Here is a 23,538-nt window from a genome sequence, read left to right as displayed (position 1 = left end):
TAGGAAGAATACTAACACAATCACAACTAACTAAACCATTTCCCATATGTAAAACAGCTTTCTCTGCTGGTCAAGGAACATCATGAAGAAAATCATTTATATAAGCATGTCAAGTCCAAAACAAAATAAAACAAAATGACTATACGTATTTATTAGGTATTAAATAAAGATATGCAAATATGTTTGTCATAGTAGCCTATGTGGTAGATATGTAGCAATTAAAGGTCATTTGATTCATTTTCTATGACATCTCCACATGTGGCAGGTGGGAAGTGAGGCAATGGTAATGGCGTCCAGGCATCTGTGAGAAAATTACTACACAGACCAAAAGAGGAACAGTGTACAGTTTTTCTCATGCCTTGATAGTAGTGGAAGTTGGGTTGAGTTGCAAGGCAAAAGTGGGGTAGCTGGGCAGTGCTACAGAAATAATATTTCACACTGTAGATTCTATATTCTGTTTCATAAATTTTACAGTCTACAATAATCTATAAAGGCATAATGTTTCTTGTCAAATTACTATTATGACTGTCTTATTTAGGTTATGTGCAAGCTTTTTTATTTATGAATGTAAAATGATGTGATTTAAATAACTAAGTTGTTTTTGTCTCTGCTGACACATTTAGCAAAGAATAAAGTCAGCCTAATAAAAATCTGTAATACACTAATACAAATAGAAGGAGCATAAATTTGAGATAGATTTGTCAAACAAATCTTATTTTTGTTGCTGGTTTTGCACAAATGTCAATAAATAGAATGTACACAAATTAATGTAATAAGTATGATTTGATTTTTGATTTTTCTATTGGGTTCTCTTAACCACATATCAATCATTTCTGTTTTTTTAAACAGCTAAAACAGGTTTTAATCAGTAACATTTGTTATAATTATTTGTACAGATTCAGAATTTGTTTCTTCATGTTATGGACAACCTTATACCTCAGCACTGGTGTCAACTGACTTTGGCTCAGTATGGGAATGTGCTCTTAATGAAAGGCTGTTACCTGTACAGTCAGGATGGACATTATCCTTTAAGTCTTGGTCCATGAACACATACAGTAGTGCGTTCGGGCTACGGTTGAGAAATGACAGGTGACGTAGTCTAATGTTTCACTTTAATTAGAAGCCATATAATTCACCATCATGTGACAGGGAGGAAAAGAAGTTCTGATAAAGGAAGTGGTGAACACTTTGCAACGTCTGATTTTGGTCATAGTTTGAAAAATACTTTATCCCACAAATGCATCACAAAATATTCACAAATCTACAGCGTGTTGTACAATATCACGATGAGTCAGCCTTACAATGTGTGATTAAGAGGTTCATCTGTTTTTTAGATCTGACCAGTTAGCCAATCATAAAACTGATTTTAATCAAATTGAAACATGTGACATGTTCTAATCACTTGTCTTGACTGGAAGATAATGCACTCAAAATATTCTATATGAAGTGAACAGTTAAATGGATATTGGTTGCTGGAAATATTTTCACATCTCTCCCTCCTGAATTACAGCATTCAATAATGGCCAGAGGTGTTTTTGCAGAACATTATGATGTCACAGTAAAGTTGACCTTTGACCATTTGGATATAAAATGCCATCACTTCATTCTTTCCATAGAGACATTTGTTAAATTGTGTCATAATTAATGTATGAATTTGTGAGTTAATGGGCTCACAGTTACTTTGAACTTTGACCATCAAATTCTAATCAGTTCATTCTTGAGTCCAAGTGAATGTTTGTGCCAAATCTACACAACAGTCCCGAGGTGGACTTGCGATATCATATTCAAGAGGACAAAACCATGTAAGGTCATCATTACCTTGACCTTTGACCACCAAAGTGTAATTGGCCCTTCCTGACATTACTGAGATATCATGTTCATGAGACTAGGATGGAGGAACGCAGACAGTGCGGAGACATAAAAGGCACATGAACGAAATAGATAAATTAAGTATGTAAACGCACTCAAATACGTAAATACTGTTTTTTTTAGTTTGTTTCTTTTTGTTAAATAACTATTTTAGTCCACAACTGAGCTGTGATACTGCAGTTTAGAGAATCAAATACAAGTTTTGGAATAGATGTCAATGCTTTGCAATGGGCGGTTGGAAGGAGTTGCAGAGCAGCCGGAGCACTCCCTGGAAGCAGGCACAAGAATTAAATTGGGCGGCTGACACATATGACTTGAGTGTTCTTTGTTCTGTATCCTGTGCTTAGTCTTTGTTTGACTTCATTTCAGCTGGTTCAGTCTATTGTTTCACCTTTGTGCTGTGTTAGTGCTTTTCTATGCAGCAATTAGGAAATATATTGTAATTTACCATTTGAAAGCACTGAGCAGGTCATAAATTAGATCATTTTCTCTAAATTTGGGATTCTGTCTTTGGAGGGTTAGGACTGTGTTTTTTTTGGAATGTGGGATTCAGATTTTGTAATTAGGATTATTCAACTATATACAATACAGATATCACATACAGAATTAATTTCTGATTTGTTACGTATGATTTGAACCTCCCCCTCCAATCTGTGAATCTTCTTCAATTCCAATAACTTTGTACACTTTTGTTTTACCCCCCCTCTTGGTTAGTTTTTATTCCCAAAGTGCAATTACAAATAGGATATTCTCACTCATTTCCCAGTTTACCCTAACCCCAACCAAAACCTAATTCTAACCCTAACCCTAAAACCAAGTCTTAAAATGATAGTTTGGGTTATTTGACCTGTGGTTGTATAAGGGAAATTATCCATTGTCAGTGTATTCTCTGCAGTAGGTCCTGGTCTGAGTGCTCCCAGTTGGAGAAGCAGCCAGTAGGATCAAACCAGAAGCTGAGCAATGTACTGCTATGGACAGAGACAGCAGAACAAAACATACCTAAAAACACGCCGACCTAAAAAAACAGTATCAGTTTAAGTGTATGCTATATTTTGAATATTTTCACCACTTTATCTCACTGTCAAAAAGACCTTTATGACTCCAACAGCTGATCTACATTGCACAGTGTAAGTGTGCTTATGTGTAGGTATATGGATGTTCAAGAGATAATGTAGTGTCATATGAAAACGTTTTTTTGATGGCAAGATATAACTGTAAAAAAAAAAATTAAAATATAGTATACATGTAAACTATTTTTAGGTGGGCATTTTTTTAATTTGCTAAAATACATTCTTTCTGCTGTCCCCATCCACCGGAATACATTGCTCAGCTTCTGTGCCCATATTCTTGCCTTTTTCTCCAAACTGGGAGTGAGCAGAGCCAAATCTATTGCAGTTAATATAAGTAGATAGATAAGTACCCCATATCAATTATCCTGAATTGTCAATTTTAATCCGCCAAACAGGGACCTCAAGTTTTGTCCCCACACTAATAACTAACTAGCCAGTACCCGTGGGTGTATCCAAGTTCCCCATTCCCACTAAGATATAAAGACCAACCTAGATGTACATAAACCTAATGTATATTTGTGTACAGTATGTTTATATTTACATCTGTGACCACCAGGTGGAACATCCTTCTTCTGAGACAACAGTAGCCTAGCTGATCAATTTAATCAAATGTTGTTACTGTGTGAGTGAGGCTTTTTCAAGCATAATATTAGAACTTTTAGGTTAATTTCACAGATCAAGATAACAACTGTATGTTCATTTCTATAGACATACAACATGTTCAACATGTTACTTTTGATCCTGTTTCACAGTCTTAATTAGATTTCCTTTGAAATTTAGAAACACAAATGAAGAGCATCTACCTTTAATGTGCTGGAGAAGAGTTTTTGATATGAATTTTTTATTTTTAAATAGGTTGTCACAAGTATTTTTTCCCCATGAATAAAGAGTGTGAAAATGTACATCTGTTTGAAAATAGCACATTCAATATAAGACAAATACAAGATACATGTGAAATACATATATTTCATTATCATCAGAACAATAGGACATGTGATGTTAAAGCTACTGTTAACATGTGAGGTTGGGACAAAACGCCTATCCAAAATGTAAAGACTTAATTTTGACTGACTCATTAGTTGCCCACTTCCTAACCAGTACATGCTATAACAAACAGTACTTCAGTTTGCGCTGAAGACTGAAAATTTTGTGAGTATAAGAGCATCACTCTTCATCCTGGAAGGCAGTCTCCAACACATTCAGGATGGATTTGCAGACTTTATTCTTGAAATCTTGGCCCATGAACACATACAGCAGTGGGTTGAGGCAACTGTTGAGATACATCAGGCTGGTGGCTATTGGAAAACCAATAGTGATCACATAGTCTAATGTTTCACTTTGATTACCTGTGAAATTAATCAACTCTATCAGACACATGATGTAAAAGGGAGCCCAACACAGGAAAAAAGTGGCCATAATGGCAGCGATGATCTTAAAGGAGCGACTTGACTGGCTGGCCAGGGTGCGGGACCTCCTGATACGATGGATTATCACAGCATAAGAGGACACAATAACAGGGAAGGGAACAACAAATCCCATTAGGAGGCGGGTGATGGTCATGGACTGGTGACGTAACTGTATCAGCTCAATCACAGATGATGTGTAATTATCAGTAAGAGCATAGTTGTTGAAGCAGTTGATGATTTCCTCACTAAAAAATGATGGTGCAGTGTCCCTGAAGACGAAGTATGGAATGCTGAGAGTCAGAGCCAGTACCCAAACACCCAGAATCACAAAGGACGCCTTGCGTACATTTCGGTGGTTCCGGGCCCAGACAGGCCACACCACAGACACACATCTGTCCACACTGATCACCATCAGGATGTAGACACTGGCAAACATGTTCAGGTTGGTTATGGTGGAGTTAAGTTTGCACATGAAGTTGCCAAAAGGCCAGTGGAAATTCATGGCCGTGTACGTCACACTCAGGGGGAGGAATGCAGTGAAGAGGAAGTCGGCCACAGCGAGGTTGAGGAACCAAACTGTGTTAACGGTTTTCTTCATCTTGAACCCAGTCACCCAGATAACCACTCCATTCCCCAGCACACCAAAAATGAAGGCCAGGCAGTAACCAATGATAGACATGATGTGGAGAGACCTTCTCAGCTTGGCATGCTCATCCACGTAGTTGTCATACAAAGAGCCATTTCCACCATATAAATCTGTTGTATTACTTTTCTCCATCCTTGAAAGCAGGCTGAAATAGCAACAAAAAATAATAAATATTTTCTCTATTTTTGCTTGAGCTCAACAACAACTTCTGACACAATAGAGCATAATTTTCTACAAATTAGATGACAATATCTGAACTGTGCTTCAGTGGCAGTGTTGTTAAATTCCAGGTAAGGCATTTGCCATTGTAATTAAAACCACTATTGGTTATTTACATGAATTATCTACTTTTTAAAAATCTCAGATTCATGCAAATTCAAAATATAACATATAACAGCACTACCTTTCTCAAAGTTTGTCACTCGGATGAGGATGTGTCCACAGCAGAAGTAACTCAGCTTAATAAAAGCTGTGTGTCATGAGGACTCATAGCCTTTGTGTCAAGTCAGGGCGGGACCTCATGTATCACACAGCAATTTATCAAAAGAAGTAACCCACACACTTTCACTGCTTCTCCTGACAAATTCCAGCTGCAATTTCCTAAAATGAACAAATTTAATGTTTGTAAGTTAAGATCTGGTGAAAAGAAAACTTCATAAATCCTAACTGTACTGACCCTTGAGTTAAAGACCACTTTTTAAAAATATTAGGTGTAAAGTGAATTCTGTCCACCAATGATCCTGATCCTGATCATGTGGGTCATCTGCTCCCTCTTTACCTGTGTACATTCGACACATAGAATATGCTGCCTTTGTAGATCCAAGCAAAAGACGTCTGAAGCAGGAACATATCTTTGCCTGACATATTAGCCTCACTTTGGTATTGAGTACCTTACAAAACTCTCTGCTATCTACATGTTCCTTCCTCTTTTGCACTCTTTATCAGATGAGGTTCAACTGCTATTTTTAGCAGAGAAACAACTTGTCGGTTAAACAAGCACAGACTTGCAGTATTTTATTATACTTTTCACAAACAAAATTTGATTGTAAAATTATATAGAATGCCCTACACATCCATCCATATTCTATATCACTTATCCAAACTGGGTCACAGGTGGGCTGGAGCCAATCCCAGCGGACAGTGGGCGAGAGCAGGTTACACCCTGGACAGATCGCCAGGGCAGGCTGTCAGCCCTGCCTATCACAGAGACATATAGAGACAAACAACCATTCACACTCACATTCACACCTGCAGGCAATTTAAAGTCACCTAATTTTCTCCACACAGGCCCCTGGGTTCAAACCCAGAACCTTCTTGCTGTGAGGTGACAGCGCTAACCAATGCAACAACATGCTGCCCTTAGGCCCTTCATGTGTTTTATTGTAAACTGTCCAAACCATTTCACTGATAAAATTAAGAAATTTACCATAAAATTTTCACAGTTGAGAGTATTAGAACAATAGGAAAGGATGTAAAACTACTCATCATTAAGTGACTTTGGCACAAAAAACCTTCTCAAGACACACTTTATTTCCTTCAAACACTCACTGCCTTGGGTCTGAGAAGGACCTGATCCTGCAACATATTACTGAATGTTTGACTATCAACATCAGACATATATCTAGAGCATGTGTTAGTATATGACAATAGAGAAGGAAGTTCCTGACACAAGCTTTTGTGAAATGGGTTGCATACAACAGTCATCATAATCGATGTCATTTATTGTTCAAATAAAACATCAAATCAAATACATTAGAATGAAGCTTTTATAAACAGGTCCATGTCACATCTCACAGTGTTCATACCCACAGTCTTACATATAAAATTAGTGTGGTATTCTAGTTTTCTGTTATGTTGTCTAACAGTTAAGGAGTAATGGGCATCTTAAGTCAGGAAAATCATGCAGTGTCTACATTACAAACATAAACCTGCAAGCTAACTAGACTAGAGCAGCCTGTCCTAACAATAAATCAAAAATATATATATTGATGATGGAGTGCCAAACTAAATCAAAAGTTATTGTGCAGAAATGCAAAAGTATTTAAGGTGATGTGACAATTTATACAGTGCATTTATTGTTCATTCCTCCTATCAAAAGGCTGAGCTGAGCTCTGACAATATACAGTCGCTGGATGTGAGCATAGCTGCAGCTGCTCTGCCTGGCCGTGGTGGTTTTGGTATGGGCACTGTAGCTTCTATTTACTGGAAGCATTGTTTTACTATATAGGATCTGAACCACTGCTTTTATCAGATATGACGGATGTTACCAATACACCACAGGAATACAGTAGCTTCAATGCAACACTAAGCCATCATGATGTAAACTAATGTGTCACAGCCATAAACATAACAGACAGAGAAGCACCTGATTACTACACATAGTGGAAATCCATGGCCGTGTCCATCACTACTGCTGCTACTGTGTGAGCGAGGCTTAAAATTTTTAGCCATCATTTGAAGGTTTATTTTGGTTGAGCTCACCTAACAAGGAAACAAATGCAGCAAAATCAATGATTAATGAGGTCTGAACAGTATTTTATACTGTTGAATTATATTTCATGTAAATTTAATTTCCAACATGAAGGACTAAATATTGTAATGCTGTTTCATAGTCTTGTCCACAGTTGCTGAAATGGGCAATGCTTCATTTATTTACTTAATCTGCTAAAATTCCCCCTGGTCATAAATACAGTTTTATATTATGTTTTGGCCTCAAAGTAATAAGATTTAAATATAATAGAATACCATCCATGTTTCAATGCAAACTCTACCCAGGATACTTATACCCTCAAATTTCCGGAAGAAATAGTGAGGACATGACCTCAGTGTTCTCATTGTTACCTGCCTCACTTAACAGTTCATCTGCAAAAGCTGCACAGTTGAGTCCAATACTCAATTTCTTTCCAGGGCATATCTGTCTTCTTCAAATGCCACATGATAGAGTCTCTGTCCTGCAGGAAACTCCAAAGTAGAAGTCACTAAGCAACTAAATGACTTGAATTGTGGGTTGTTGAGATGAGTACCTGAGAAAGAGCTGAAGCTGTGACTTTTCATGTTCACCAATGATCCTGCCGCATAATAAGGAACGAGCCCATGTTTGCTTGAGGTTAAGTGTAATCACTCTGTGTTGAACATGTAGGTTATATCTGGCTGGTGCAGAGACGTGACAGTGATCCTGCAGCACTGTTCTCCTGACCTGGAGACTTTCATCATAAACTGCAGGCCCTTCTACTCCCCCCGTGAGTTCACTTCATTCATCCTGGTCGGTGTTTACATCCCACCACAGGCCACAGCAGATACTGTGTGTGGAGCGGACCAACCCGGACTCCTTAGTTATTGTCCTTGGTGACTTTAACAAAGGGAACCTCAGCCACAAACTGCCCAAATACAGAGTGTCTGTTAATTGCCCGACCAGAGAGGGGAACACTCTGGACCACTGTTACACCACAATCAGTGGTGCTTATCACGCCGTCCCCCGGGCTGCACTGGGCCACTCTGACCATGTCATGGTCCACCTGATTCCCACATACAGGCAGAAACTAAAACTGTGTAAACCTGTTGTTTACAAGAACCTCCAATTGCACCAATCACCAAAACAAATTCCTTGTATGTGGAAACATACTTGGCAATAAAACGGATTCTGATTCTGATTCTGATTCTGATATTAACAATTTTAGGTTAATTCCACAGATCTAGATTAACTGTTTTCTTACTGTAAATATACAATCTGTGTACTTCTGATCCTGTTTGGCAGTCTTAATCAGATTTCCTCTGAAATTTAGAAATACATAGGGGATCTACCTTTAATGTGCTGGAGAAGAGTTTTTAGTTTGAAATATTTTTCATACAGAGGTTGGCACAACTGTTACATCTACGATTTAGGTAAGAATAAGTGTTTTAAGCATTTTTCCCCCTAAAAAAGAGTTTAAAAATTTAAATCTGTTTGAAAAGAGCACATTTAATATAAGACAAATACAAGATACATGTCACACACATATATTTCATATACTGTATATGGGATACATACATTTGAAAAAGTGGGGCTTTATCTTACATTCAGGCAAACATTTCAGTTATCAGAAAAAACAGTATGTTCAAACTATATCACTGATTAAATGAAACAAACAAACAACAAACACATTTATGATGAATTTTACTTAATGGAGCTCATCAGAACAATAGGACATAATGTGAAAGCTATGACTTTGTAAGCCTACCCAAAATATATGTATGTAGTCATAAATGACTGATGAGGTATCCACTTCCTACATACTGTAAAACACTGCTGTGTAAACAGCTGAAGACTGAAAATCATTGTGTTCCTGTCTTTCTTTCCTTTGGTATTTGGAGTCTTAGTCTGAGATGCATCTGAGTCCACCACACATTGACCAGACTTTTATATGCAACTTTGTGTGGCTTTCTGTGGCACAAAAAAGGAGAAATGCATTGTTAAGAAACAAAACAAGACTAACCCCAGCATGGCTGGACCGCTTATGGTCAAATCCTGATTTTATAACTGAAATGTTATCTGACAAAATCACCAAGAGGAACTTGCTATACCAAGTGAGCCACTAGGGAGAATCAACACTGACAGGGTATCTTTCTTAATTTGTCTCTCACACAGATCACAGCTTCTGTCTGGGATCCACAATAGTTTATCCTTATTTATCTCCAACACCAGACTTTTATTAGAGGCAGGTGTTCATGTCTGACTCCCTCTGTTTGATATGTAGAATTGGTCATAGTGGTTGAAACAAAGCCATGTTACTGATGACTTTACTCTCTCCCTCCCTCTCTCCTGCTCTCTCTGCTCAGTGTGTCTTATGTTTAGTTATTCCTCCATCTCCTTTATTAATATTGATACATGTAATGAAAGTAGTTTTTTTTGCCGTAATAGAGGTGAGGTGCAGTGTAATGGAAGCGCTCCATCTCTTCCCTGCTGTTCCCAGGCAGCCAGGAAACCAGAGTGGCTTGGTGGACTGCTTGTAACAAAAGGTGTAGCCCTAAGAGCCTGGACAGTGTCCATGCACAGTCCAGTCATGTACCAGGTTTATCGGCAGTTTGTTTGAAAAATCTCTAAATGTAGTGACAATGGACTAAGTTAGCAACACTGCAGGCTATAAACACCCTGCTAATAGAACCTGTTTGCACCAGAAACACCAACTGGGTGACATGGCACTAAGCTGACCAGTGGTGGAAATATCAGCCAGTCAGCCAGTCAGCTGGGGACATTCTAGGTTGTAGGTTGTAGGGCTGGCTCCGCTGTTGTGGTCCAGCCAAAAAGAAAAGTAAAGGAAACCAAACTGCTATTTTCATACATTTGCATGACAATTATTTTCATATCATGGGCAACCTTATACCTTGGCATCAGAAATGGACTTCTCTTTACTCGGACTGGTAACCATTGAGTCTGAGTGAGAGTGTGTATTCTCCTCCTGGAAGGCTATTTCCAATACAGTCAGGATGGATTTGCGGACTTTATCCTTGAAATCTTGGCCCATGAACACATACAGCAGTGGGTTCAGACAGCTATTGAGAAAGGCCAGGCTGGTGGCTATAGGGGCACCAATAGTGAGGACATAGCCTAGTGTTTCATTTTGATTAGTACTTGTCAAATGAACCAACTGAATTAGACGCATGATGTGATAAGGAGCCCAGCACAGGAAAAAAGTGATGATAATGGCAGCGATGATCTTGAAAGACCGACTTGATTTGCTGGCCAGGGTGCGGTTCCTCCTGAGACGATGGATTATCACAGCATAACAGGAGACAATGACAGTGAAGGGAACAACAAATCCCAGGAAAAGGTAGATCATGGTCATGGCCTGAAGACGTAACTGTTCCAGCTCTTTCACAGATGGTGATTCATCATCAGAAAGGGAAAAGTTGTTGAAGCAGTTGATAAGGTCTTCACTATATGGTGCAGTGTCCTTGAAGGCCAAGTATGGAGAACTGAGAGTCAGAGCCAGTACCCAAACACCCAGACTCACATAGGACGCCTTGCGTACATTTCGGTGGTTCTGGGTCCAGACAGGCCACACCACAGACACACATCTGTCCACACTGATCACCATCAGGATGTAGACACTGGCAAACATGGTCAGAAAAGTTATAGTGATGTTAAATTTGCACATGAAGTTGCCAAAAGGCCAGTGGAAATTCATGGCTAGGGAAATCACAGACAGGGGCAGGCATACTGTTACGAGGAAGTCGGCCACAGCAAGGTTGAGGAACCAAACTGTTTTAACTGTTTTCTTCATCTTGAACCCGGTCACCCAGATAACCACTCCATTCCCCGGCACACCCAGAATGAAGGCCAGGCAGTAAATAATGATAGACATGATATGGAGAGACTTTTTCAGTTCAGCATGCTCATCCTTGAAATGGTTACCAAACAAAGAGGCAGGTCCACCATATAATTCTGTTGAATTACTTTTCTTTATCATTGTCTTGAGAGCAGCCTGTGATAGAAACATGAAAAATAAATTTTTCTTCTGTTCTCCTCAACAAGCTCAACAGCAACAACTTCTGATGCAACAGAACATCATTTTTCTAAACATATCAGTTTATCAGATGACAGTAGCTAAAATGTGCATCTTTATAAAAATATTTATACACTTAGAAAAGCAGTAAGGTAACATCAGATGTCTTTATTGTCTTATTTTTTTCAATTCAGTCCCGCTGGATTAATCTTAAATTTATGCAAATTCAAAGGATAACACATAACAACATTACCTTTCTCAAAGTACTTCAATCGGATGAGGATGTATCTAAAGCAGATGTAAGTCTGGTACATATTATCATCACATTGGTATTAGGTAACTTTCACAAGTCTTCCTGTGTTGCACTCAGACTTCGTGTGAAATTTAGAAAGACGTGATGTGCAACTGCTGTTTTCAGTTTCCCAAACACTACTGGCAGTATTTTATTAAACAAAATTAGGCTGTAAAATGATATAGAAGGCCCTAACGTTTTATTCTAAACTGTCCAAACCGGCTTTTTAGGCTTTTCTGCCTTTATTTGATAGGACAAAGGAGATTGACAGGAAAAGGGCAGGGAGAGGTGAATGACATGCAGGAAAGAGTCGGGCCAGTCGGGAGTCAAACCGGCGACTCACCTACCTAGAGCATTTGCGCTCACGTGGTATGTACACTAACCATTCGGCTATGAGTCACACCAAGATTTGCACAGTTGAGAGTATTAGAACAATAGGAAAGGATGTAAAACTACTCATCTGGAGTGACTTTGGCACAAAAAGCCTTCTCAAGATACAATTCATTTCCTTCAAACATTCACTGTCCTGGGTCTGAGAAGTACATGATCCTGCAGCATATTACTGGATGTTTTGTATTTAAATATGTACAGTAGTTCCCTCTGCTGGTCAATTCATATCATAAAAAAGTTTACAATAATAATTAGAAAGACTATCAACATTAGATGTATATCTAGAGCATGTGTTAGTATATGATAATAGAGAAGGAAGTTCCAGACACAAGCTTTTGTGAAATTATGTGGTGTTGGTGGGTACAACTGCAATAACAGTCATCATCATCATTTATTATTCAAATAAAACATCAAATCAAATACATTAGAATCAAGCTTTTATAAACAGGTCCATGTCACATCTCAAAGTATTCATATCCACAGTCTTACATATAAAATAAGTGTGCTATTCTATTTTTCTGTCTGACAGTTAAAGAGTAATGGACACAACTGTTACATCTACGGTTTAGGTAACAATAATGTGAAAATAGTACATTTAATGTAAGACAAATACAAGATACATGTGAAATACATATATTTCATATATGTGAGATCCATATGTTTGAAAAAGTGAGGCTTTATCTTACATTCAGGCCAACATTTCAGCTATCAGAAAAAAACAGTATGTCCAAACTACTTCACTAATTAATGAAAAAAAATACAAACAATCAAACAAATAAACAAAGAAACACATTTATCATGAATGTTAATTAACTGAACTCATCAGAACAATAGGACATATTGTGAATGCTACTGTTAATTGATGACTTTAGGACAAAAAGCCTATCCAAAATGTACATATCTAATTATAATGGACTGATGAGTTATTAACTTCCTACATGCTGTAAAACATAATGTAAACAACTGAAGACTGAAAATCATTGTGCTCCTGTCTTTCTTTCCCCTGATGTTTGGAGTCTTGGTCTGAGATGGACCTGAGTCCACCACACATAGAATAAGCCTTTATATACAAGTTTGTGTGACATATCACAGTATTAATAACCACAGTGATACAAAGAAGAAGTGTCTGTTTTTCTGTGGCTTTACTTTATGTTATCTATGGGTTAAGAAACATAAAAGTTAAGAAAACCATATTACAACTACTTCATAATTAGTTGTTATTCACATCATGGGTAACCTTATACCTCAGTGTCAGAGACTGACTTCTCTTTAGTCCGACTGGTGACCATTGAGTTTGAGTAAGAGTGAGAGCGTGTTTTCTCCTCCTGGAAGGCTGTTTCCAAAATAGTCAGGATGGATTTGCGAACTTTATTCTTGAAATCTTTGCCCATGAACACATACAGCACTGGGTTCAGGCAGCTGTTGAGAAAGGCCAGGCTGGTGGCTATAGGAAAACCAATACTAAGGACATAGCCTAATGTTTCACTTTGATTAGTTGTGAAATAAATCAACTCTATCAGACACATGATGTGAAAGGGAACCCAGCAAAGGAAAAAAGTGATAATAACAGCAGCAATGATCTTAAAGGAACGACTGGACTGGCTGGTCAGGGTGCGGTTCCTCCTGAGACGATGGATTATCACAGCATAACAGGAGACAATGACAGTGAAGGGAGCAACAAATCCCATGAGGAAGAGGGTGATGTTCATGGACTGGTGACGTAACTGTTCCAGCTCTTTCACAGATGGTGTTTCATCATCATCAGAAAGCGAAAAGTTGAAGAAGCAGGTGATGAAGTCTTCACCATCTGTGTCTCTAAAGACGAAGTATGGAGCACTGAGAGTCAGAGCCAGTACCCAAACACCCAGACTCACAAAGGACGCCTTGCGTACATTTCGGTGGTTCTGGGTCCAGACAGGCCACACCACAGTCACACATCTGTCCACACTGATCACCATCAGGATGTAGACACTGGCAAACATGTTCAGGGTGGTTATGGTGGAGTTAAGTTTGCACATGAAGTTGCCAAAAGGCCAGTGGAAATCCATGGCTGTGTACGTCACAGTCAGGGGGAGGAATGCAGTGAAGAGGAAGTCGGCCACAGCGAGGTTGAGGAACCAGACAGTGTTAACGGTTTTCTTCATCTTGAACCCGGTCACCCAGATAACCACTCCATTCCCCAGCACACCAAAAATGAAGGCCAGGCAGTAAACAATGATAGACATGATGTTAAGAGACTTTCTCAGTTCAGCATGCTCATCCTTGTAGTCGTCATACAAAGAGCCATTTCCACCATATAAATCTGTTGTATTACTATTCTCCATCCTTGAAAGCAGGCTGAAATAGCAACAAAAAATAATGAATATTTTCTATTTTTCCCTGAGCTCAACAGCAACAGCTTCTGACACAACAGAGCATAATTTTCTACAAATAATTTGAACTGTGCTTCTTTATAAAAATATTTTCACACTTACAAAAACAGCAAGGTATGTGAAGCAGATGATCTTTACATTATAATTCTAATTAATGGCAGTGTTGTTAAATTCCAGGTAAGGCATTTGCCATTGTAATTAAAACCACTATTGGTTGTTTACATGAATTATCTACTTTTTAAAATCTCAGATTCATGCAAATTCAAAATATAACATATAACAGCACTACCTTTCTCAAAGTTTGTCACTCGGATGAGGATGTGTCCACAACAGAAGTAACTCAGCTTAATAAAAGCTGTGTGTCATGAGGACTCATAGCCTTTGTGTCAAGTCAGGGCGGGACCTCATGTATCACACAGCAATTTATCAAAAGAAGAAACACACACACTTTCACTGCTTCTTCTGACAAATTCCAGCTGCAATTTCCTAAAATGAACAAATTTAATGTTTGTAAGTTAAGATCTGGTGAAAAGAAAAACTTAATGAATCCTAACTGTACTGACCCTTGAGTTAAAGACCACTTTAAAAGAGTATTAGGTGTAAAGTGAATTCTGTCCACCAATGATCCTGATCCTGATCATGTGGGTTTAGCTCATATTTGCTTGATGTTAACTAGAGTGTAATGTCATCTGAGCATGTACTGTATTTACAGTATTTGACATTAATTGAAAACAAATCTGAAGCAGGAACATATCCTTGTCTAACATATTAGCCTCACTTTGGTATTGAGTACCTAACAAAACTCTCTGCTATCTACATGTTCCTTCCTCCTTTGCACTCTTTATCAGATTTCCTCTGAAATTTAGAAAAAATATGAGGTTCAACTGCTATTTTTAGCAGAGAAACAACTTGTCGGTTAAGCAAGCACAGACTTGCAGTATTTTATTATACTTTTCACAAACAAAATTTGATTGTAAAATTATATAGAATGCCCTACACATCCATCCATATTCTATATCACTTATCTGAACTGGGTCACAGGTGGGCTGGAGCCAATCCCAGCTTGGGCGAGGACAGGTTACACCCTGGACAGATCGCCAGGGCAGGCTGTCAGCCCTGTCTATCACAGGCGACAGTGCTAACCACTCCAACAACGTGCTGCCCTTTGAGCCTACACAAATCATGTGTTTTATTCTAAACTGTCCAAACCATTTCACTGATAAAATTAAGAAATTTACCATAAGATTTACACACTTGAGAGTAGTAGAACAATAGGAAAGGATATAAAACTACTCATCATTGATTGACCTTGGCACGAAGAGCCTTCTCAAGATACACTTTATTTCCTTCAAACATTCACTGCCCTGGGACTGAGAAGGACCTGATCCTGCAGCATATTACTGGATGTTTTGTAGTTAAATATGCACACCAGTGTTCTCTGCTGGTCAATTCATATGATGAAGAAGGTTTACAATAATAATAATAATTATTATTATTAAAATATTTGTCCACCTAGAAAAGCCGCAAACTATCTGAAAAGTAGCACATACTTTTACCTCATCTTTTTGATGAATGCTTGTGTTGTTAAATTCCAGTGACGGTACTTGTCACATTTGTTAAAACAAACATCAGATGTCTTTAATGTCTGATATTTTTCAATCCTACCCCTTTAGATTAATCTCAAATTCATGCAAATTCAAAATATTACACATAACAACTTTACCTTTGTTAAAGTTTGTCAGTCAGATGAGGATGTGTCCACAGCAGAAGTAACTTGGTCAAACTCTGACAGCGTAATAAAGGCTGTGTGTCCTGAAGACTCATAGCCTCTTCAAGTCACCACCACACTGAGGTGGGACCAAACATAACATGAAGCAATTCATGGAAAACAAACGAAAAAAACAAAACAAAAACACACACACACACTCACACACACACGCACACGCACACACACACACACACACACACACACACACACACACACACACACACACACACACACACACACACACACACACACAGACACACACACACACACACACACACACACACACACACACACACACACACGCTTTTTATAATGAAATCCAGTTGAACTTCAATTCCCTAAAATTAATTAATGTAATGTTTATAAGTTAAGATTTGTTGAAAAGTAAAACCTAACACATCAGATCAGATAACTGCACTGACCCTCGAATTCTTCCTCAACCTACATGAATACCTGAACTACTGAGAAAGAACTGGTGCTGTGACTTCTCATGTCTCCCAATGATCCTGCTACATCATGTGGATTAAGCTCATATTTGCTTGATGTAGACTAGAGTGTCATTTCTCTTTGTTATTGTTTGAACCAACATCTGAACACGTATGGAATTTGTAGCGTTTTACATTAATTGATGGTTAATAAGTGTCTCTGTCGGCTGCTCCCTCTTTATCTGTGTACATTTGACACTTAGAATATGCTGCCTTTGTAGATCCAAGCAAAGAGATCTGAAGCAGGAACATATCTTTGTCTAACATATTGTCATCACATTGGTATTGAGTAATTTTCATAAGTCTCTGTCTACATGTTCTTTCCTCTTTTGCACTCTTAATCAGATTTCTTCTTAAATTTTTAAAACAAATATGAGGTGCAACTGCTATTTTTAGCAGAGAAACAACTCTGAGAAGCAAGCACAGTCTCACAGTATTTTATTTTACTTTTCATAAACAAAATTAGATTGTAAAATTATTCAGAAGGCCCTATACATTTTGTTTTATTCTAAACTGTCCAAACCATTTCCCTGATAAAATTAAGAAATTCACCATGAGATTTACACAGTTGAGAATATTAGAACAATTGGAAAGGATGTAAAACTACTCATCATTGAGTGCCTTCTCAAGATACACTTTATTTCCTTCAAACGTTCACTGCCCTGGGTGTGAGAAGGACCTGATCCTGCAGCATATTACTGGATGTTTTGTAGTTAAATATGTACAGTAGTTCCCTCTGCTGGTCAATTCATATCATGAAAAAAGTTTACAATAATAATTAGAGAGTCTATCAACATCAGACATATATCTAGAGCATGTGTTAGTATATGATAATAGCGAAGGAAGTTCCTGACACAAGCTTTTGCGAAATTATGTGTTAATGGGTTGGGTACAACTGCAATAACAGTCATCATTATAAATTTATTGTTCAAATAAAACATCAAATCAAATACATTAGAATGAAGCTTTTATAAACAAGTCCATGTTACATCTGACAGTATTCATATCCACAGTCTTACATATAAAATGTGTGTGCTATTCCAGTCTTCTGTTATGTTGTCTGACAGTTAAGGAGTAATGGACACCTTAAGCCAGGTAAATCATACAGCTGCTACATTACAAACATAAACATATAAGATCATTGTAACTTCCAGGATTACTGATTAGACTAGAGCAGCCTGTCATATCAGAAAGTCAAAAAACATAAATGTTTATCAAACCAGCAAGTGAATGACTTTCTATGGTCATAGAAACTTTCTATGGTCATAGAAAGTCATTCACTGCCAAATGGAAAGTAACAAAGTAGACTGATGGCATCCAGGTGCTCAGTTCACTGTATAAATATGCATTTCAGAGTGGTCTATGTAAACAAGTAAACAATGAGGGCCATGGTGTGAAGAGACTTCCTCAGCTAAGCTCAATTTTTTTCTATATACATCTGATGTGTTTCTGTGATGGAAAGGGTTAGCGGTTGTTTCGTTTCAATTCAATTCAATTCAATTCAATTCAGTTCAATTCAATTCAATTCAATTCAATTCAATTCAATTCAATTCAATTCAATTCAATTCAATTCAATTCAATTCAATTAAGATTCAAATTCAAATTCAAATTCAAATTCAAATTCAAATTCATTTTTGTATTGTGCCAAATCATAACATACATTACCTCAAGGCACTTTACAGCTTTCATAGGTGAGGAGGAGAATTTTAAATTCTATTCTGGATTTTATAGGGAGCCTAGCTAATGGGAGAGGTACGATCTATCTTCCTAGTTCCTGTCAGTACTCATGTTGCAGCATTTTGAATCAGCTGGAGGCTTTTCACGGAGTTAAAGGAGATCATGATAATAATGAATTACATTAGGGCAGTCTAGAAGTAACAAATGCATGGAGTAGTTTTCAGCATCCTTTTGAGAAAGGATGTTTCTAATTTTCTCAATATTGCACAGGTGGAAGAAAGCTGTCTGTATGTGAGGCTTTTGAGTGAAATGTCAGTTTTGTCTAACTTTAGAAGTAAAAAGTTGCTGGTCATCCAGGTATTTATGTCTTAAGGACATGCCTAAAGTTTGACTACCTTATTAGTTTCATCTGACTTCATCATAAATACAGCTGGGTATCTACGAAACAATAGACATTTATGTGGTGCTTGCTGATAATATTTCCTAAAGGAAGCAAATATGGGGTGAAAAGCATCAGTCCTAGAACCCTGAGGAACTCCATAACAAACTTTTATGTGTGTGGAAGAGCCATTATTAACATGAACACACTGGTATCTATTTGATAAGTATGATTTAAACCAGCCTGGTGCAGTTTGTTTATTGGCAATGACATGTTCCAGTCTCTGTAGTAAGATCTTGTCATCAATGGTATCAAATGCAGCACAAAGATCTAATAGCCCATTGTCTAAGGCCATGAGGAGATCATTGGTAACTTTAACCAGAGCTGTTTCTGTGCTATGATGGGCTCTAAATCTTGATTGAAAATTCTCAAACAATTCCTATGCAAGTAATTACATAACTGGTTTCAATAGCATCATGTAACATCATGCCTTGCTTTAAACTTCATTGTGAAATGAATCATTAATGATAAAAACAAACAGGGCTCACTCACTTTGTTTAGAAGATACAGATTTGTCTGAGACTGTTCTGTAAAAAACAGATTTTCAAGCAGGGCCATAGCCGGGATTCTAGTAATACTGAGGCCATGAGTCTAAGTGTCCCCTCAAAGAAGAAAGACCAAAAATAAACACATGGTATTTACACCTGCGGCCACCAGGTGGCGCATCTGTCTTTTGAGATAAATGATGGCCTACCTACTTGAGTTGAACAATGTAGCCAGATACTACTGCAGTGTGGGAGGGGCATTAAGTATTTAACCATGCCTCAGACTTAGAACTTTTACATTAATTGTTTGCTTCTGTAAACATACAACATATTTATTTGTGATCCTGTTTTGCAGTCTTTTGTAGACTTTCCCGTGAAATTTAGAGACACACATGAAGGGCATCTACCTTTAATGTGCTGGAGAAGAGTTTTTAGTCTGAAATATTTTTCATACGACACAACTGTTACATCTACGATTTAGGTAACAATAATGTGAAAATAGCACATTTAATATAAGACAAATACAAGATACATGTGAAATATATATATTTCATATATGTGAGATCCATATGTTTGAAAAAGTGAGGCTTTGTCTTACATTCAGGCCAACATTTCAGTTATCAGAAAAAACAGTATGTCCAAACTACTTCACTAATTAATGAAAAAAATACAAAGAATCAAACAAATAAACAAAGAAACACATTTATCATGAATGTTAATTAACTGAACTCATCAGAACAATAGGACAAATTGTGAATGCTACTGTTAATTGATGACTTTAGGACAAAAAGCCTATCCAAAATAATAATAAGAAGAAATACTTCTTATATGCTGTAAAGCATAATGTAAACAACTGAAGACTGAAAATCATTGTGCTCCTGTCTTTCTTTCCCCTGATGTTTGGAGTCTTGGTCTGAGATGGACCTGAGTCCACCACACATAGAATAAGCCTTTATATACAAGTTTGTGTGAGTACAGTATTAATGACCATAGTGATACAAAGAAGAAGTGTCTGTTTTTCTGTGGCTTTACTTTATGTTATCTATGGGTTAAGAAACATAAAAGTTAAGAAAACCATATGATATATTACTTCATAATTTGTTGTTATTGTTATTCACAACATGGGTAACCTCATACCTCAGTGTCAGAGACTGACTTCTCTTTAGTCCGACTGGTGACCATTGAGTTTGAGTAAGAGTGAGAGCGTGTCCTATCCTCCTGGAAGGCTGTTTCCAAAATAGTCAGGATGGATTTGCGAACTTTATCCTTGAAATCTTTGCCCATGAACACATACAGCACTGGGTTCAGGCAGCTGTTGAGAAAGGCCAGGCTGGTGGCTATAGGAAAACCAATATTAAGGACATAGCCTAATGTTTCACTTTGATTAGTTGTGAAATAAATCAACTCTATCAGACACATGATGTGAAAGGGAACCCAGCAAAGGAAAAAAGTGATAATAACAGCAGCAATGATCTTAAAGGAACGACTGGACTGGCTGGTCAGGGTGCGGTTCCTCCTGAGACGATGGATTATCACAGCATAACAGGAGACAATGACAGTGAAGGGAGCAACAAATCCCATGAGGAAGAGGGTGATGTTCATGGACTGGTGACGTAACTGTATCAGCTCAATCACAGATGGTGTTTCATCATCATCAGAAAGCGAAAAGTTGAAGAAGCAGGTGATGAAGTCTTCACCATCTGTGTCTCTAAAGACGAAGTATGGAGCACTGAGAGTCAGAGCCAGTACCCAAACACCCAGACTCACAAAGGACGCCTTGCGTACATTTCGGTGGTTCTGGGTCCAGACAGGCCACACCACAGACACACATCTGTCCACACTGATCACCATCAGGATGTAGACACTGGCAAACATGTTCAGGTTTGTTATGGTGGAGTTAACTTTGCACATGAAGTTGCCAAAAGGCCAGTGGAAATCCATGGCTGTGTACGTCACAGTCAGGGGGAGGAATGCAGTGAAGAGGAAGTCGGCCACAGCGAGGTTGAGGAACCAGACAGTGTTAACTGTTTTCTTCATCTTGAACCCAGTCACCCAGATAACCACTCCATTCCCCAGCACACCGAGAATGAAGGCCAGGCAGTAAACAATGATAGACATGATGTTAAGAGACTTTCTCAGTTCAGCATGCTCATCCTCTGTTGTATTACTTTTCTCCATCCTTGAAAGCAGGCTGAAATAGCAACAAAAAATAATAAATATTTTCTCTATTTTTGCTTGAGCTCAACAACAACTTCTGACACAATAGAGCATAATGTTCTACAAATTAGATGACAATATCTGAACTGTGCTTCTTTATAAAAATATTTTACACTTAGAAAAACAGCAAGGTATGTGAAGCAGATGATCTTTGCCTTTTAATTAATGGCAGTGTTGTTAAATTCCAGGTAAAGTATTTCCCATGGTAATTAAAACCAGTATAAATGGATTGTTCATTGATTATCTACTTTTTAAAAATCTCAGATTCATGCAAATTCAAAATATAACATATAACAACACTACCTTTCTCAAAGTTTGTCACTCGGATGAGGATGTGTCCACAGCAGAAGTAACTCAGCTTAATAAAAGCTGTGTACCATGAGGACTCATAGCCTTTGTGTCAAGTCACCATCAAACTGAGGCGGGACCTCATGTATCACACAGCAATTTATCAAAAGAAGAAACCCACACACTTTCACTGCTTCTCCTGACAAATTCCAGCTGCAATTTCCTAAAATGAATGAGTTTAATGTTTGTAAGTTAAGATCTGGTGAAAAGAAAACTTCATAAATCCTAACTGTACTGACCCTTGAGTTAAAGACCACTTTTTAAAAGTATTAGGTGTAAAGTGAATTCTGTCCACCAGTGATCTCGCCACATCATGTGGGTTTAGCTCATATTTACTTAATGTTAACTAGAGTGTAATGTCATCTGAACATGTACGTTATTTGAAGCATTTGACATTAATTGATGGTTAATAAGCAGTTTTGGAGGCTGCTCCCTCTTTACCTGTGTACATTTGACACATAGAATATGTTCCTGCTTCAGAGATCTGAAGACTGAAGACACTCACTTTGGTATAGTGACTTTCACAACTCTCTGCTATCTACATGTTCCTTCCTCTTTTGCACTCCTCATCAGATTTCCTCCGAAATTTAGAAAAAAATACGTGGTGCAACTGCTTATTTTTGCAGACTTTATCTTTGAAATCTTGGCCCATGAACACACACAGCAGTGGGTTCAGGCAGCTGTTGAGAAAGGCCAGGCTGGTGGCTGTAGGGATACCGATGACAATGACATGGTTTAATGTTTCACTTGAATGATTTTCCGTGTGATTAACCATCTCAATTAGAACCATGATATGATACGGAGCCCAGCACACCGAGAACGAAGGCCAGGCAGTAAACAATGATAGACATGATGTTAAGAGACTTTGTCAGTTCAGCATGCTCATCCTTGTAGTCGTCATACAAAGAGCCATTTCCACCATATAAATCTGTTGTATTACTATTCTCTATCCTTGAAAGCAGGCTGAAATAGCAACATAAATAATAAATATTTTTTTCTATTCTTCCTAGACCTCAAGAACAACAACAACAATAACAACAACACGATTATATCTGAACTGTGCTTCTATATACAAATATTTTTTACTTATTTTATTATCTTATATATTTGATATGATTTATATTTATTTTCACTTAGAAAAGCAGCAAGGTATCTGTAGCAGATACTCTTTGCCTTATACTGTAATTTTAATGAATGGCTTTGGAAATTCTAGGGAAGTTTGCCATTGTAGTTAAGTTTATACTGATTATCTAATTTTGCATTGCAATCCTTTTGCATTAATCTCAAATTCATGCAAATTCAAAACATTACACATAAGAACATTACTTTTGTTGAAGTTTGTCAGTCTGATGAGGATGTGTCCACAGCAGAAGTAACTTGGTGAAAAACTCTGACAGGTTAATAAAAGCTGTGTATCCTGAAGACTCATAGCGTCTGTGTCAAGTCGCCATCACACTGAGGTGGGACCTCATATAACACAAAGCAATTCTTGGAAAAAAAACCTGCCTCGCGTAACAAATTCCAGTTTTAGCACGAGTTCCTAAAATGTATGTCATAAGTTATAATCTCTTAAAAAACTGACCCTCAAATTG

At 37.8% G+C, this 23,538-nt stretch overlaps 4 protein-coding genes across 4 annotated transcripts; all 4 read right to left on the bottom strand.

Moving 5' to 3' along the window:
- Positions 1-3,808: 3,808 nt before the first annotated feature.
- LOC139613805 (chemerin-like receptor 1) lies at positions 3,809-5,867 on the bottom strand. The gene is made up of 2 exons (XM_071470714.1): positions 5,395-5,867; positions 3,809-5,136 (listed from the first exon to the last, which is right to left on the bottom strand). The coding sequence occupies exon 2, from the start codon at positions 5,121-5,123 to the stop codon at positions 4,104-4,106; it is 1,020 nt and encodes a 339-aa protein (XP_071326815.1). The 5' UTR covers positions 5,124-5,136; positions 5,395-5,867; the 3' UTR covers positions 3,809-4,103.
- A 3,071-nt stretch (positions 5,868-8,938) lies between these two features.
- On the bottom strand, positions 8,939-11,756 carry LOC139613801 (chemerin-like receptor 1). The gene is made up of 3 exons (XM_071470710.1): positions 11,727-11,756; positions 9,239-11,452; positions 8,939-9,204 (listed from the first exon to the last, which is right to left on the bottom strand). The coding sequence occupies exon 2, from the start codon at positions 11,435-11,437 to the stop codon at positions 10,346-10,348; it is 1,092 nt and encodes a 363-aa protein (XP_071326811.1). The 5' UTR covers positions 11,438-11,452; positions 11,727-11,756; the 3' UTR covers positions 8,939-9,204; positions 9,239-10,345.
- Positions 11,757-12,563: 807 nt separating this feature from the next.
- Positions 12,564-15,584, bottom strand: LOC139613803 (chemerin-like receptor 1). Its single transcript, XM_071470711.1, has one exon. The coding sequence runs from the start codon at positions 14,477-14,479 to the stop codon at positions 13,394-13,396; it is 1,086 nt and encodes a 361-aa protein (XP_071326812.1). The 5' UTR covers positions 14,480-15,584; the 3' UTR covers positions 12,564-13,393.
- A 3,878-nt stretch (positions 15,585-19,462) lies between these two features.
- On the bottom strand, positions 19,463-22,146 carry LOC139613804 (chemerin-like receptor 1). Its single transcript, XM_071470713.1, has 2 exons — positions 21,902-22,146; positions 19,463-21,572 (listed from the first exon to the last, which is right to left on the bottom strand). Exon 2 carries the CDS (start codon positions 21,557-21,559, stop codon positions 20,513-20,515), a length of 1,047 nt encoding a protein of 348 aa, XP_071326814.1. The 5' UTR covers positions 21,560-21,572; positions 21,902-22,146; the 3' UTR covers positions 19,463-20,512.
- Between the last annotated feature and the right edge of the window lie 1,392 nt (positions 22,147-23,538).

The sequence above is a fragment of the Trachinotus anak genome, unplaced genomic scaffold (genome assembly GCF_046630095.1).
Source record: "Trachinotus anak isolate AG129_WGS33_773 ecotype Australia unplaced genomic scaffold, CSIRO_AGI_Tana_v1 ptg000032l, whole genome shotgun sequence".
NCBI lineage: Eukaryota > Metazoa > Chordata > Actinopteri > Carangiformes > Carangidae > Trachinotus > Trachinotus anak.
Note: the sequence above shows the minus strand (reverse complement) of the source record. Positions and strands in the feature narration are given on the sequence as shown.

Excerpts from the sequence above, each read along its gene's own strand:
- LOC139613805 (XM_071470714.1), bottom strand. The coding sequence starts at position 5,123 with ATGGAGAAAAGTAATACAACAGATTTATATGGTGGAAATGGCTCTTTG.
- LOC139613801 (XM_071470710.1), bottom strand. The coding sequence starts at position 11,437 with ATGATAAAGAAAAGTAATTCAACAGAATTATATGGTGGACCTGCCTCT.
- LOC139613803 (XM_071470711.1), bottom strand. The coding sequence starts at position 14,479 with ATGGAGAATAGTAATACAACAGATTTATATGGTGGAAATGGCTCTTTG.
- LOC139613804 (XM_071470713.1), bottom strand. The coding sequence starts at position 21,559 with ATGGAGAAAAGTAATACAACAGAGGATGAGCATGCTGAACTGAGAAAG.